General features: G+C 44.5%; 1 protein-coding gene across 2 annotated transcripts in view; it reads left to right on the forward strand.

The window, feature by feature from the left end:
- The first annotated feature begins 10,365 nt into the window (after nt 1–10,365).
- The window catches only part of LOC118117798 (zinc finger E-box-binding homeobox 1-like), a 53,423-nt gene continuing 47,125 nt past the window's right edge, over nt 10,366–16,663 (forward strand). The window contains exon 1 of one of the 2 annotated variants that reach the window (XM_035170349.2): nt 10,366–10,463. In XM_035170349.2, coding sequence (XP_035026240.2) covers nt 10,406–10,463 — 58 coding nt within the window. In that variant the 5' untranslated portion in view covers nt 10,366–10,405. Of the gene's footprint in view, nt 10,464–10,503; nt 12,858–16,663 lie in introns of those variants that run through there. The other variant, XM_047341986.1, reaches the window with a different exon arrangement.

A 16,663-nucleotide genomic window follows, 5' to 3' on the forward strand; every position in this document is an offset into this window, starting at 1 on the left:
CCCGCCTCCCTCCACACTCTTGTTTTTCCAAAGCACATCAGAGAAAGCAAGGAGATGTGTTGTTCTCCACCTGCAGGATCTACATGCATTATCAAACACAGGCCTGTGTTCACAATGAGCTGGTTTGGCAGAACAACACTTGACTGAAAACACACGAACCCAGAGGAGCTCCTGACGGGAGACACGTCGCTCTCCACTGAAAAAGATCATCAGAGGATTTTTGTAAATTGATGCAAATGATCGCAATCCGTCAGTGAAATGATCACAACATTTTAAGACACATTTTACGCTTTACCACAGCCGCGTACACAGATTTGATTTGAGGACGACTTTTCGTAAATCCTTTGCTTGTTAAAATTTCCCCCCCTTTTTTTCTAAATTGACAAACCGGTTCCTCTTCTTTTTCGTCTGTGAAGAGAAAATCTCCCTCGGTTATCACAGACAACAACAGAGTCTATTACAGACGATAACTTTCCCAGCCGGCGGATTAAAGTGTCACTGAAGTTCAGAGGAGCAGAGCCAGGAGGAAGGTGGCAGGTTGAAGGGAGGGAGAAAAAAGAGCTTTTGAATATTAAATCAGGCTTTTATCATATCATCACGCTCGATACCTGTCTCGTGTGTGAGATGTGAAGCCTCAGTGACTGTCGAGTGTCAGAGCGAATTTTGGGTGCGAGCGGAGAAAAACACCGCGAGGCTGTTTGATCTCGACTAAGTGCAATTAGTGTCAAAACAGTGAGGAGGGGGGGGGGAGGATGGATTCTGCTGATGGGAGGACGGGGACGGGCTGAGGCCGGGGGGATGTTACCTGTGTGATGATGAGCAGGCTCAGAAGACGGAGCAGGTTCATCTGTGTGCAGGTACATATCAGGAGCTACTGGCTGGAGGATGAGGGCGATGGTGTGTCGTCCGTTATCAGGGTCGTCCTGGAGCCAGCTGACGTCAGGTGGGAGATTCATCCTGGACAGTTCGCCGGTGTATCACAGATCCGACAGATGCAGAAAACACGCAGACTCCATGTTGCATGCTCACTTCTTCCACACTGTGATTATTATTAAGCACATCAGAGAAAGCAGCAGATCTGAGGAGCTCATCCTGCAGGATCTACATGCACTATGAAGCATGAGCCTCACTGCTTGGATTCATGAGAAGCACAGTGTGCAGCACAAAACCTGAAACTCTGCAAACGCAGATGAGACATGCATCACTGCAAATAACAACGAGCAGTCGGTTAAATGTTTACAACTTTGTCCGAGCACTTGAAGACACATTTTATTGCATTTACTTTGCTTCTGGACAAATGTTTTTTGTATATTTGTATATTTCCTTGAATGTGTACAAAAGACACACTTTGATTTTAGGAGGACAAAAAAGTTCTTGAAGCATGAATTGTTTTCTTGAGACAAAAATACATATTTTGATACTGGACTTGGTCACAAACTTAATAATCAACAATTATAAATCTCTTGAATCCAGCGTAATTGTAAGATTTGCTTGAAACGATAAATGTTGGATTTTATGTCATTTTTTGCTTGTCAAAACTTTTACTCTGGTTCCTCTTATTCTTTAAGTTGACAAACTGGTTCCTCCTCTTGTTTTGAAGAGGAAATCTCCATCAGTTATCACACACACTTGATTTCTCCTGTCATCTGAATCTCTATAGATGTGCTTGTGCAGAATAAAACATGTGACATTCACTCCTCCTGTAATTCTATGAACTCTCAGAGCATTAATAAAACAGCACAAGCTTTTTCTTTGAACTCATTTCCCTTTTTTTTTCTCCAGTTGTTATCAGGAAAAGAACTCGACTGACTTTCATCTTGAATAATGTCACCGGGATGAGTCACGGGGACGACACCGCGGTGACTTTACCCCTCGACTCAGACACGGAGCGCCATCCCATCATACACTGGGGCTGAGGCAAGGGTGATTTCATCTCTGATGGGATGTGAGACTACAGGGAGTGCGTCGAACACGATATCAGATTATGCAGCTCAATCCTGCGATTAAAAGAGGAGTGGGATTTAAGATCAGTGGCTTACAAACAGATACAGAAGGTAGAATGGAGCGTGTACCACCAGGTCCTCTTAGAGCTGCACCACAGTAAATATGCCTGATTTGTTTTTCTTCATGGAAAACCAATAAAAATGTCTCATAATGTTGAAGAAAGTGGAAGAAAAACAAAAATCCCGGATGCATTAACAACCCACCAACACCAACTGACATCTGGCTGCTGTCTGCAATGGGAGTAGAGACAAGCTGCACCCGTGACTCTGCAGCAGACACAGGTTCGTATCAGCACTGATGGAAACACTCGGGTGTCTTCTTTTAATTTGGCAGTAAATCACCAGGAACGTTAGTATTCTTCTTGTTTTGTTTTCATCTTGGGAACAATGTGCGATTCCCTTCAGACGGTGCAGGACTCGACACTTAGCTTCTCAGTCTGTTACTCACAGACAGTTTAACCACATTTAAAAACAATGCATGTGCACGTTCATTTTAGATTTAAAAGAAGCTGTATAGATCAGTGTTGAAGAAAGAAAGTAAGAAGATATTTGTATCTGCCCATTTGTCTGGATCCTCGCTCGCTTAATGAATTCTTTCTCCGCCCCCCGGTTCCATCCTATCATCACGTTTTGTTGAAATCCTGCCGACACACACACAAACCAACAAGACATTAACTCCCTGGCAGAGGTGAACTCACCAACACACTTTACACAGAAATATGACTTTAAAGACTTTGTATTATTCATAGCAGTTGGTTTAATTCAATATATTTGACCTGCCCGTGTGTGAGCAGCATTTCATCTTCCCACTCATGTGCCCACGGAGCCGATCCTCAGAGGAAACACACACTAACTGGATGTGTAATCACAGGCTGGCCCTGGTGTCTGCGTGTGCTCTGCGGGATGAAGAGTTTACAACTTGATTTAGAATTATGAGTCTGTGTGTCACACGGCCAAACACTGACATCCTGTGGGAATAACAGCAGAGCAGCACCGACAACACACACACTCTCTCCTTGAGGTTGTGTGTTGCACGCTGGGAGCTGGAGGTCAGATTATAGACTTAAAGACCGTGTAGACGTAAGTGCAGATAAACAGTCATCAATCTTAAAAAACAGGTGTATTTTTGTTAAATACAAATTATTTAAGACTTATTTGAAGATGTTTTAATCTCTAAGCAACTACACACAGTAAAGAAATAGACAGGACAAATATTATTAAAGTCCTATATTATGTCCTAGTGTCCTTTTATTTCATTGGCAGAGAGTGATGATTATGAATTTGTGAACGTTTATTTTTATGGAAACGGATAATAAGGCGTAAACTTACAAATAAAGCTTTTTTTGACTTTGAAAAATGTCCAAAATACCTTAAGATTAATAGAAACAATTCTTTGACAAGACAAATGTGAAGGGCTCTAAGTTTATTCACAGGATGGAAACAAAATCCTCCACTTTGTTTTCAAAAATCATCCTAATCTTTGCCTTTTTCTAGTCTCAAAGCAGATTCAATATTTTACATCTAAATTTAAATCTGTTTTTGTCTCACCTCTGTCGGGGGTCACAGGTCTGAACAGCTGAATTTTAAAGGGTCAGAGGAAGTTCAGAGCAGTTTCTGAGCGTGAAGCTCAAAATGGCTGCTGTGGGAATAAGGTCAGCGGGTGTGTGGCAGGAGGCCTTTGTTCCATATGGAGTGAGGACGCCTCCGTCATGTGACTTCCATGTGTCCGGAGCTGCAGCGCTGCAACAAATGAGGTCAGCCTTCAGGTATGGTCTTGAACAGCAGGCAGCGCCTCGGGGCGAGCGCGGCGTTATACACACACAGGCACGCAATAAAAAACACACACCCGCCGTGTAGAAGGCCTTGCACTGTGGTACCGCACACACACAAACACACACAAACACACACAAACACTCTGTCTGGTCCCAGCGGAGATGAAGTGACGCACAATGACATCAGTCGCTCCTGCTCCTGCATGTGACTCATTACGCTGGCCACTACGGCGCTGACCATTATCACTGCTGAGCGAACAGGCCTGGTTATCACTGCACACATCACCTGAACTGGGTCTCACCATTGTGATGGGAGCACGATGATAATCACCGCACAGGAAATGAATGTCCTGCAGGAGAGAAGAGGGGCTGAGGCTTTCATCCAGAGGTGTGGATTCATTTTGAGGCTGAACAGTGGACGTGTGGCAGCAGCTGTGTTGGGGAGTTCATGTGATTCTGTTTGTTTAAAGCTGCCGTCATATACCTTGGCCACTAGGGGAGCTACATTTGTTGGTCTCTAAATGATTTTTAGCAACTAAAATAAGATGGAACTGTATAAAAATTAAAGAAATGTCTCTACTTCTTCCAACTGCACACAAATGAAGGCAAAAGATCTCACATGGCTGCAGCCATCAAGGACACGTGAACATACATCACTGCGGTGAGAACTTCCTAGAATGGCAGAAAGTTAGTAGCTGCATTCAAACCTTTTCTCTCGTAAACACAACAATGTCCGTCACCACCTGCTCATGGCGAGAAACCACATTCACCGATGGAGAAAAACAACATGTGGCACCGTTGAAAACGCGATTGTATCTTTTCAGGAATCATGACACAGATTTCTTGTTCACACCAAATGAGAGATGATTCCATTTGCTCCTCAGACATTAAGGACGTCTTAGAATTACACAAATAGAAGAGAAATATAGAAAAATAGACCAAGGTTGATAAAAATGGCTGCGAATGAGCCACACAGCTCATGTGTCGGCTGTCAAAACAAACCACTGAATGAAAAGAGGTGTAAAAGCTGCAGAGGTGTGTGTGTGTGTGTGTGTGTGTGTGTGTGTGTGTGTGTGTGTGTGTGTGTGTGTGTGTGTGTGTGTGTGTCTCTGCTTGTCCATGTGATAACAGTCTGAACACAACAGGAAAGCAGGTAATAGGTAAAGTGACACGCACACACACACACACACACACACACACACACACACACACGTGCACACACACACCTGTGTGAGTGGTCAGCCAACTGACCCTTGGTTTACCTGTTAGAGCCAAAAACATGGCTCCAGACTTTGTCCTGTCAAACACACGAGCTCTTATCTCAGGTGACAGGATGCAACTGAAACTGTCTCAGTCGATGTGTGATCAATAAAAAAAGTGCTTCACCTGATTACAAACCCAATAGTCAGGTTTTAGAAATGAGGAATGAATTATAACAGACACGTGAATGAGTCCCTTCAGAGGACGATCTGATCTCTGTGCACAGACATGTTACAGGTAGAAACTGAGCTGAGGCATCAAAACCAACCACCGTTAATTAACCTCGTCGTAAAGTAAACATTTCCCAGCAGAGAGTTTCCTTCCCTCCAGGTTCGTGTCCTTCTCTTGGCTCCTAATGTCACGCAGCTTCACAGACTCCACTGTATTTCATTAACGGAGAGAGAGAGAGAGAGAGAGAGAGAGAGAGAGAGAGAGGATGGAGTCGCTCCCTCTCTCCCCTTCCGGCCTTATAAAGCCAACCTGAGGACTCACCACTGCCAGTTCCCCAGCCTCTCATCCAGACAAGTGATTTGTACCCTCATTACTCATCCTGACACAAAATGACATTATTCACCTCTCGGCCCCGGAGCTCCTTTGTGGCGATGAAGCAGTCGAGCTGGAGTTAATTGATTTGTTCGGCTGAAATCGTACATGTTTGGGATGATTTCACATTTCAGAGCGTGGCTCCGTTTCTTTCTTGTCGCTGTTCACTCCAAAGCTTCAGCTCACCAGCGTAGAGCCGAGACAACAAGACGTTCAGCCCGAGAGGACGTCTCTGCTCCGAAGTCCAGATCCATTAGAACTAATACAGCAACGTTAGAATGAAAAGAAGTTTCACAGGAGAGAAGAGAAGGTCTAAAGGCACCAAGACACATTTATCACAGCGGTTTGGTTTGTTTTTTAACATTTAACAACCGTGACATTAAGGGAGGGAAAGGTTTAAAACATTTAAGCTCTAAAAATGATCGTTAAAAGTTTTATAATGTTATCAGAATGGTAATGAATTATAATATATGTCCTCTACAACGTCGGAGACATTGCAGTGATAACAGGAGCCTTTGGTTTTGACTTTAAATCGTCTGTATTTATTTAGCAGCTTTTCTAGATGGACACTCAAAGCACTTCACATTCCAGTTTCACCCGTTCACACTGAATGGAGGAGGAGGAGGAGGAGGAGGAGGAGCCGGGGATCAAACCACCAACATTCTGGTTAGTGGACGACCCGCTCTGTCTCCTTAGCCACATCTTTAAATGTACTTGTGTCATTAATAGTTTAACACTAACAGGTTCAGGGGTTAAATTCCCTGTTGTCAGATCCAGCTTCGCTCTTAAAGGTAGAACCCCTGCTTCACGCATGACAAAGGAAACTGCTGATGAAGGAATAAAAAAGGAATTCAGCCCGAGGGTGAAGCTGCTCTTCAAAGAACAATACTCACTCAGTCCGTTGGCCGAGTCTCGTCAGAGAGATTTCCAGCAGGAAAATACAACTGAAAAGAGGAATGAAAGCCCAGGAGCCCCCTGAGCCTCAATATTCATGTCAATACCAAATTAGCATTGAATAACGGCGTCCATTTCCTCTTTCACTGACGATCACCTGTAGAGACGTTGTCATGTAGCACAGCACTAAAGCCCCCGAGAGGAGAGGACCCTGTGGCCCTTCATATCCTGTCAGTAGGAGATTCAATTAAAGCATTACTGTTGTGTCGCGGGGGTTTGACCATGTTTATTATAATGGATCTTTGTGTATTCTGGGGGTGACTGGATAAATAATATATAACTTGTATTGTACTAAGAGCAGTGATGGAAGAGGCATCATAATAGATCATTTACTTCAATAACAAAACATAAATACCATAATATAATATATAACTGCACCTTGGGCCTTGTCTGCTGTAGAATCCAGCCTCTGTGGATCTTGTGCTTCCATGATTAGAACCTCTGAGCTGGTGGATGTCTTGAAATCAGCCACTTCCTCTATTTGTCAGAGTCACAAACTTGTCTATAAATATTTCTGCCCCTTCACTGCCATGTGCAAAGTTTTTATATTGTACAAATATAGCAGTTATTTCAGAGGATGTAGAGAACCGACACTCCAGAGACCGACCGGATTCGAGACTTTTATTTTTACAAAATAAACAAAATATGTGCATTTATTTTTACTTTTTATGTCAAACAAAATTCTACATTGAAGTTCTGTATTTGTGTGTTTGTAAATTGCCACCATAGTGGGACTAATAAAGGTTTATCTTATCTTATCTTATCTTATTCTATCTTATCTTATTATTTATAAATGTGTTTAATCTGTAACATATCAAGCCACAATTATATTTCCTTTTAATACGGGTTTGATAAAAACATGTTAGGAATCGTTTGTTACATCGTCTGAAATATCAGGATCACAGATTTTTTTACTGTTTTATAATAATCGGCCCCCAACAAATCCCTATAGGATTTATATCTTTCCAAATAACTAGTAAAAATGACGAATTCTGGTTAAAAAATTGTGAAAGTTTCACATATTTCCATCTGAATTGCAAGGGAAATACTTTATGTTTAGAAACTACCTGCACTTCATCAGAAAACCCACCCCCGGTTTTAGATATTTGACTGCATACGCACATTGTGCTGATCTCAAACATCCGAGGAGCGACCAGATTACCGGCGTGCGATCAACAATGAAACATCTCTCTCCACGTCTCCCTCCTGCATAAAAACCTACATAATCCAATCCATGCTCATTTCTGTTCCCACTGTTGTGTCAGGCGTGTGAAAGCAGCGCGGCAACAATGAAACACCTTTGAACAATGCACATAATCTCAGGCTTTCGTTCCCCCCTGTTAATCCTGCAGTCTAATTTCAACATCAGCAGCCCCCCCCCCCTCTTCCAGTGTCAGAATATGCAGAGGAGGCTTGTTGGTTGCTTGTTGTTGCACCTGGTGCGTCTGAGCTGGAAACCCGATCGTCGGCAGGTACAAGAATAGCTCGACGGGACCGTGGAGGCCGCTCCCCTGACCTGCGGCGAACTGTCATTGAACTTCTGTCCCCGCCAAGGACACAACAACAGCGCTGTGTGTTTGTACGAGCGTGTATTTCTGGACTCGAGTTTCTCGGAACTCGCTGCTCACAAGGTCTCGACATTCTGACAACTGGCGTTTTTTTTCTTCTTTTAAAGGTGTCACGAGTTGCATTTTAACGCCGATAAATCATCAGCGTAGATCGAATAACTTAACGGCAAATGAGACCGTCCGTCTTGATTTCTGTCTCGGGAAACGTTTATCGGCCTCATGGCGTATATGTCATACTCCACCTGTCCAACAGATGTCCCCGGACGTTCGACCTGCGGATCCATCTGCTCACCTGGTTCCCTGTTCCACTCACTGGAACGTCCACACCCTCCTGCACACCTGCTCCTGCTTCCTTCATCTGCCTCCCCTGTATTTACAGTTCACCCATTAGATCGTGTGCCGAATTTCTTTGTTTCTCTTTGTGCTGCTCACGCACAGAGTTCATGTTACACGTAGTTCCTGCACCCGTCTGCCGACCTGTGGGCTGACCTCATCACTGAAACGAGCCTTCATGTGGCTACGTCCTCATTGATGTGTGTAATTTTGTAATTTTACTGAACCCGCTGCAGGACTCCACCCTGTGCCCTGCGCCAACAGGTGCTCCACTAAGACTAAGACTTTTGGGAAGGCTGCTCGTCACGTTTTAGTTTTAAAAGTCTAAATTACTGGAGTCGCTTCTTTTAGAGGCTGCATGTAGTGACCGATGGCGTCACAGGCCCGTGACCAGGCTCAAAGGCTCTCCCCTTTAAATCCGTCCTTCCATTCCCGAGCAGCAAAGGATGCAACTGGTAAATCCCTGTCGGATCTATTCCAGGAGTGATTGCATGCTGGTGACGAAGCTAACGAGCTAGCTACGCAGGCTGCCAAGCTGTAGTAAGTGCAGACGCTCAAAGTAGCCAACGTTGCAATGGTGACAAAAAGCTAGTGACACAAATAGGAAAGTCTCAGGAGACCAGACTGTGATTTGGGTTCAGCCGACAGGGACTAGTCGACTTTTTAGATTTAGACTTATAATAACACAAAAGTGTTATTTAATTTATATAACTCTTTGTATAACTTATAATTATATAACTCTTTATATACCTCTGCGTTTTTCAAAACAAATACAGGATGAAGTAGTTGTATCTCTAGCAGCTAAAACAATAAACTGTTGTATCAGTATTAAAAAACAAATATGCAGTGGTGAGGGAAGTACTCAAATGTTTTTATTTAAATTTAAAAGTACAAATATATATAGACAAAAATGTACTCAAGTAAGAATAAAAGCACCACATCAACTTTCCTACTTGAGTATAAGTAATGAAATGCTTGCTGTTAACTATACTAAGTATATTTATTGAAGTATTAAAAGTACAAATACTCACATCTGTAGCCTTTTCCCAGACATGTTTTCTGCTGATTTAACACTTTGGATATTTCTTTAAGAATATTTCTATAGGCTTCTTTCAAAGTACCTAAAAATAAATGAACTGAAGAACAGTAATGCATCAAATGTAGTATTTAATTTTTTTGCTGATTGAATTATTTTGATATTTTGTTCAGAATATTTATATGGGCAACTTTGAAAAATACCCCAAAATCAATACCAGTTCCAATTCAATTATTTATTAATTTGACTCATATAACTATATAATATTGAAGAATGTTGTGGAGTATAAAGTACAGATATTTGCTGACATATATATATATATATGTAAGTAAAAGTAAAAGTAAAAAGTATTCAGTAAAGTACAGTAAATGTACTATTTCCCATTCCTCACTGAAATAAAATAAAAAAGATTTACTAAACATTTTTCTGCTGATTCAGCACTTTTGATATTTTCCAAGCAATACTTCTATAAACTTCTATTTTTCAGACTTTTGTTTTTAATGTAGATGTTTTTTAACATGAATGAAACTGGTTCTTTCTCTTGATGGAGACTCTGAACTCCTCCTCTGCTCCCGGACACGTGTCTCTTCTCTCCTTTATCCCTTCACGTCCACCTGCAGACGAACACTTGGCCGCGGAGCACCTCCTTATTTCGGGCAGCGGAGGAGGAGGCTGCTCGTGCAACATGCGCGAGCACCACAAACAAACCCATGTGCGGCCGGTAGGAGGGGCCACGTGCTGAGGTGTTCCCAGAAGGTGATGCCGTAAAGGCGGCCAGTGTGTCGCGAACCAGGTGTTTCCTGCGCGAGGGGGAAGGTGATGTCGTAAAGCGGACGGGGTGAGGAGGGGGTGAGGAAGAGGAGGAGGAGGAGGAGGGAGGGAGGGAGGGAGGAGGTGACGAGCGAGCGGCTGCGTTTCAGACTCAGCGAGAGGATCATGGCGGATGGCCCCAGGTGTAAGCGCAGAAAACAGGCGAACCCGAAGAGGAGCAGCGGTAAGTCCCAACTCCTCCGCCGCCGCTTCTGAGAGCTCCGGGCCGGCCGCCGGAGCCGACCCTCCCCGCTGAACTCCTCCCGGAGAGTTTGCGGGAGTGAGTTGGGGACGTTTCGGGGAGTTTGCGTGGACTCTCCGCGTCCCGGGGTTGGTGGTGGACCGTTATACCTGGCTGGCTCCTCCGCCTAGCGGTGCATGGGGGCCGCCCGGAGGAGTGAACCGTTATCCGCCCGCTATAATAACCCGAGGAGCGCGTCCCCCTTCTCCTCCGCGGTTCTTCTTCAACACTTTTTCTCTCCATCTTTGTTTCCCCACTTTTCTGCCACTTTCCCACGCAGAGCAACTCTTGGCGGCAGGTTGCGGGGCTTTCTCATAACAACGTGGCCCGTTCAGCGCAGTTTGTAGTTCTTTTAAGTGGATGAATTTTTTTTTTTTTCAGGGCGAGGTTTTTTTTTGTTGCGGGATTAGTTTTCCCCACTCGGCCCCGGATGCCTCAGCTTCTCTCTCCCGGTCAGAATAATGTAACTTTAGCTGCCCGTGCTCCGCACCGGACGGGGGAACGGGCTGTGGCCGCTTATCGCAGTGGATTTGCTGCGTTGGGGGGGTTTGGTTTTAATGTGGGTGCACCGCTGCTCCGGTGATGGTCTAAAAGAGATGGGATGTTTGTTTTATCTCCACTTCACCCCTCCCTGCTGCGACTGCCACACCACATGTTCCCTTTAGTGAAGGTAAGAGTGTTGCTCCTCGGAAAGAACCGTTATTTTCCACCTTTTGTGCGCGTTTCCTTATCATCTGCACCAGTTTGGCTCCTTAAATGCAGCGTTTTCTGCTCGATTCCCATGCAAACTGCGCACAGTGCACATGTTCGAGGGGCTGCTTGTTGCACATGTGTGAAATGCTGCAAACGAAGGATGTTTTTGGCATCGCTGCGGAGGCTACAAGGAGATTTATGGCTTCTGTTATCTCGCTCGGTGTTTGTTTTGTCGCGTTAAATGTGTTATAATCCTCTAATAAGGAGTTTATCTTCGTGATTCCATTAGAAACATGTCAGAGGTGGTGCGTGTGGGCTGAGGCTACATGTGTTATAGATACAGATTATACGAATAATACTTGGTTGGTGCAATAACTTTTAATTAGGACAATGTATTTTCACGTTTGCACCAGTTTGGCTTCGTAATTTCTTCGTATTGTCTTTCTCATCGTGTTTCTTTCCTCTTGAACATCATCTAAATCGCTTTTATTGCAAATGTTCGTCTTCTGCTCTGTGCTTCTGTAAAATCGGGTTTGAAATGTTGTTGGTTTTTTTTGGGGGGGGGGTCATTACGAGGAGACACGTGGGCTGGCATTTCTCTGCTATCTTGCTCGCTGTTTGTTTGTTTTGTCGTGTTAAATATGTGATAATCCTCTGATACGTGGAGTTTATCTTCATGATGCCTTTACAAACATGATGTTTGAGTAAAGGTGCGTGTGGGCTGAGACTCATCCTGGGTCCATTTGTTATAGATAAAGATTATAAGAATATAACTTGGTCGGTGCAATAACTTTAAACTATAGGACAAACCCTCTGGAGGATGCGTTTTTCCACGTTTGCACCAGTTTAGCTTCGTAAATCCTGTATTTTTCCCCGTCTCATCGTGGTTCTCCCTCTTGACCATCGTGCAAACTGCGCACCGTGCACATGTTCGACTGCTGCTCCGTGCACGTGTGAAATCGGGTGGGATGTGTTGTCTTTTTGGGGGGGCTTCATCATGCTACTTGGTGGTGGTTTGTTTCCCTGGTGCTTTGGGTGTAATAACCCTTTAACAACGGGAGCTCATCTCCATCACACCTCTATAAACACGGTCCTGTAACAGCTGCACGTGGTCCGGGTCTATTTTGAATATGGAAAAATATAACTTTAAACGCAGGGTCGGTGCAGTAACTTTAAATTTAGCCGAAGCTTTGCAGGGAGAGTCCCCCATTGGACGCGTTCTTACCTGTGCCCCCTCGTACGTGGCATCAGCCTATTAAAAACCAGTAAATCTGCACAGATCTACCGCGATGAGGTGTATTGCTTGAGCCGAGGGGCTGGAAAGCACCTTACCCCCCCCTTCTCTCTCCTCCTGCTGATGACGACACGACGGTGACTCTGTGCGTCCGTGCAGGAGCCATCATCATCATCATCATCATCCTCCTCCTCACCGCCACCATCATCATCCTCATCATCATCATGTTTACCTGCACGCACGGATAACGGGAGGGGGGGCTGACAAATGGCCTGGACATAAAAAAAAGAAAAGAAACGCATAATAACACCTGCGGCTCTCGACCGTGACCGGAACCGCATCCGCCTCCCGAAGCCTCGGTGTCTGCGGAGGAGCAGAGACGCAGCCGCTCCAGATGTCAACTTGTGCAGGTAGAGATGATGATTGTGTAGTTTTTTTTTTCTCCGCATGGACGCTCGCCTCCCTTCTTCATTCTCGCGGGATTTATCTCATCGAAACGCATTTTCTGACCCACTTGTGCATGTTTCATCTCTTCCCCCCCCCCCCTTCTATGTGCGGGGGTTTTTATTTATTTGTGCGTGGAGCCGTTTTGGTCGAGTGCGTCCTGCAGCTGTGTGTGTGTGTGGGTCTGTGCGTGTGTGTGCGGGGAAACGCGCGGTGCACAAGGTGGTTATTCCTCTTTATCCCTCCATCGTGCCGCGAGTCAAAGCCTCTCCATCTATTGTGTTGCGGTAATTCCGGAGACAAACGCACGCTGTGTGCGGGGGGGGGAGAGAGGAATGGCGGTCAGTACCATTACTGCAGTGAAGGCGGGGTTGCTGCTTTTTTTCTGGACCGGAGACAGCCAGGTATACGCAAGGTGATGCAACACCTATGAAGGTGCATTTTACACCGGCTTCCTCGTGATTTCCTCTCTGCTCGGGGCGGAGATACACGAGGGGAACCATCCCGAGAGTCCAATCTGCTGTGACTTCTACTAAATATGATATTTAAAATGAGATTATCTGGCGGGGAAGGTGCGCATCTTGGTCCGTGTGATCAGCTGCAAGGGGGGAAAAAACTCGCCTGCGTGTTCTTTTCATTTTTGTCACAGCCTCGCTCACCTTCTGTGTTTTTTCTTCCTGATAGTGATCAGTTTTCAGCCTCGTGACACAAACTGCTCCTCCACAGACACACTTCACCTCTTTGGGATTTCAAAAAGAGCTGATCAGTGCCAAACATTAGCCCGAGCTAATGCACCATGACCAGCAGGCTGCCGTCACCACGATGGGGCTGCTGGGTCACAGGAAGCTCTGATGTGCTCTGATCAATTCATATCATTTGATATTTATAATTTGCTCTTATTACGAGACAGACTAGAAAGTGAGAAAACCTGCTATTTATGGACATTTCTTAAATTACATCCCATAACACTAATGGGACCATAGCTTCATTTCACTTTAGAGATTTTAATGCTTTTGGTCATTTCTGAGCCTACTAACAACATTTACATTTACATTTATCACTTATCAATGTCCAAATAAAGCAATCATAATTACCTTGTCTACAAATAATCTTTATTGATATTGCACCTTTCAAAACACAGTAACAAGGGGCTTTACAAATTCAAGGTAAACAATAGGACACAGTTATAAAGCAAACAATAAGAAACCATTTAAAAGCAATTTGAAGATAACACAGCAAAGATACAGAAATTTAAAATGTTACAGAGATAGCACAAAGATAAAAATTTAGATTTAAAAGAGGACAAGGAGTTTGCATGACGGCTCTCCTCAACTTGATTGGTCTAAATAGTGGGAGACCTTCTGACATTTCCCAGAGACTTATGTCCCGTCTGTTAACATGCATTTCCCCTCTACTCTGTACTTTACGGTAAAGGGAGTTTCCCCTTTGACCCTATGCTTGGACCACGGGTCACACATGAGGTGTGGGGGGTTGTTGTGTTGGCGGAAATGTAATGGCGGATGCCGTGGTGTTTCAGTTGATGAGTTCAATTAAATAAACTGTTAAAAGTAAATAAACGTGGTGTTTATTACGTGTAACACTGTCCTGGCTTGAGAGTTTTCTTATTTGTCATGGATTAGATCCTAAAGTAGGGATTGTTTTTATTATGGATCAATCTGACGATCATTTGTACAAGTAATCGATTTATTTCTTTAAATCTCCGTCACATGGATGATGTAATCCGTCATCCTTTCTCTGTTGGAGGCAGAGTTTGAGGACAAATCTACTTCCTCTCTATGTAATTTAAGATAAATATCATCTTTGTAACTTCTCCTGTGATTGAAACTAGTGAGAAACAGCTCAGACTTTGATTTGTCCTTGAATATCTTTTCTCCATGAGCATCCCTGGCAGTCAGCTGTTGACTTCCATCTCCTTAAAGCCATGACACCTTGTGCGTTCCCGTAGTTTGATCTCATCCGTAATGAGCCCCATTGGAGTTTTGTCTGAAACTGGCTGGAGACTCGTTTGCTCACGTTCCCCCCGCGCTGTTACGTTGTGCTTCCCCAATTCAAATGTTTTTGCTCTCGCCTGTCTCAACAAACAAAACCCCAACCTGCCTGGTATTAATGCTAGTTGACAGTCAGTTGCCCTTGCTCTACTTCTTCACGGAGATGATTTCCCTCCAGGCAGCAGCTGTAAACATGTCAGTGTGTAAAAGCCCAGCGAACGAGTGTCATCTTACTATCGGCCTGAAGAGACGCCCCAAAACTTTCCCTTCTCCCTCACTGCACTCGCCTAAACGAAGAGTCTGCCATGCATTTAGGATTAAAGCGAGCGGTGGCAGCGTGCAGGGCTCATGAGATTGTTGTTCCTGCGTTTTTATATGATGTGTGATAGCCGTAGAGTAGAGTAGAAATATGAAGTCATCTTTGTTTTCGCATGAATCCGACCGCTGCCTTAATGATCTCATCCCCAGCGCCGCCACATGCCAGGCGTCTGCAGCTCCACTGTAAATGGCAGGTGTTGGCCCTCCGTGCAGACGGCCTGTTGCTGCTGCTGCTGCTGCTTCAGCCTCGCTCACGGTTTTGTCATCCAACGCCTTTCCTATCGCGTTTAAGTGCTCCATGTTTGTGTGTGTGTGTGTCAGTGTGTGAGTGTGTGTGCGTGCCCTCCGCTGGGCTGTAATCTAACACAGCAATTTAGGAACTCCAGGATTGCGGCCTGGTGTTAACATACCTCCGACAGGATAAACACAGCGGCCTGCTCTCCGGCTCGGAGGTAGAAGCTAGCCAGGGCTCGGCCTTTAGCAGCGTCGGTCCTGTGGAGGTTTGAGGAGAAATGGAACGTGTGGTGCAACCTTCAATCGGAGACGTTCTGATACCGACTCAAATACATGGACTTTACATGTCGGCCTGTACACAGTACCCCTCCGATACCCGTGCATTTTGAGAAACAACAACTTGTCTAATGTATTTTAGCAGCTGTATGCTACTCGCCCTGTATGCAGTGATGGTTGCTATGGCCTGGCTCGGGATAAACCATTTGAAACACAAATACATGCAGAGAATGAACGTCATAGAACCTCTTGTATCATCTACTCCAGTTTGACAGTCATGACTCAAAAAGAACCCACGTAAATCAAGGAATTCAAACCAATTACTTCTTTAAATAGCTGAAGCCTTGCATCTCTCTAAAAATAGTATTTGTCAGTGGTAGTGCAGCGCCACTGCTGTTTTGGAGCAACGCTGAAGAAGTGATAATAGCTTTTTTTATCCAAGTGAAACTAATATTCTAATTGATTCTATTGGATCAGTAGATTTAAGCACTCGCTCATCCCCCGACCCGTCATCTTCCGACAGTGTCTGAGGCTTCTCCGATGCCGGTATCGTGAAACATCTGTACTTATTAAATCAGCTGATATATAATAGACATTTGTTGATATGAAGTTGCTTTGAATTATATTTTAAATGAACCCTCTCTCTGTGGAGCGATAGGCCCTTTGATCCACTTGCTGTTGTCTGATGCTCGGATGTCAAGCGTTTGTCTTTGTGTCTCTGTTTTAAAGACTGAGATTCCTCTGATCTTACTTCTTCAGATCAGTGTAGCATCCCGGTTTAAGACCATATTCTGTGTTGTGTCTGTGGCAGAGCTCAACAGCCTCGCACCCGGCCTCGTACAGGGCGCTCTCTGGAAGGAAAAAAGGGGATTTGTGTGAGAGCTGCAGTGTGTTTCGTAGCCGTCTTCATGTCTCGGTGTCTGAATGAAGCATTT

Source organism: Hippoglossus stenolepis, chromosome 11 (assembly GCF_022539355.2).
Source record: "Hippoglossus stenolepis isolate QCI-W04-F060 chromosome 11, HSTE1.2, whole genome shotgun sequence".
NCBI lineage: Eukaryota > Metazoa > Chordata > Actinopteri > Pleuronectiformes > Pleuronectidae > Hippoglossus > Hippoglossus stenolepis.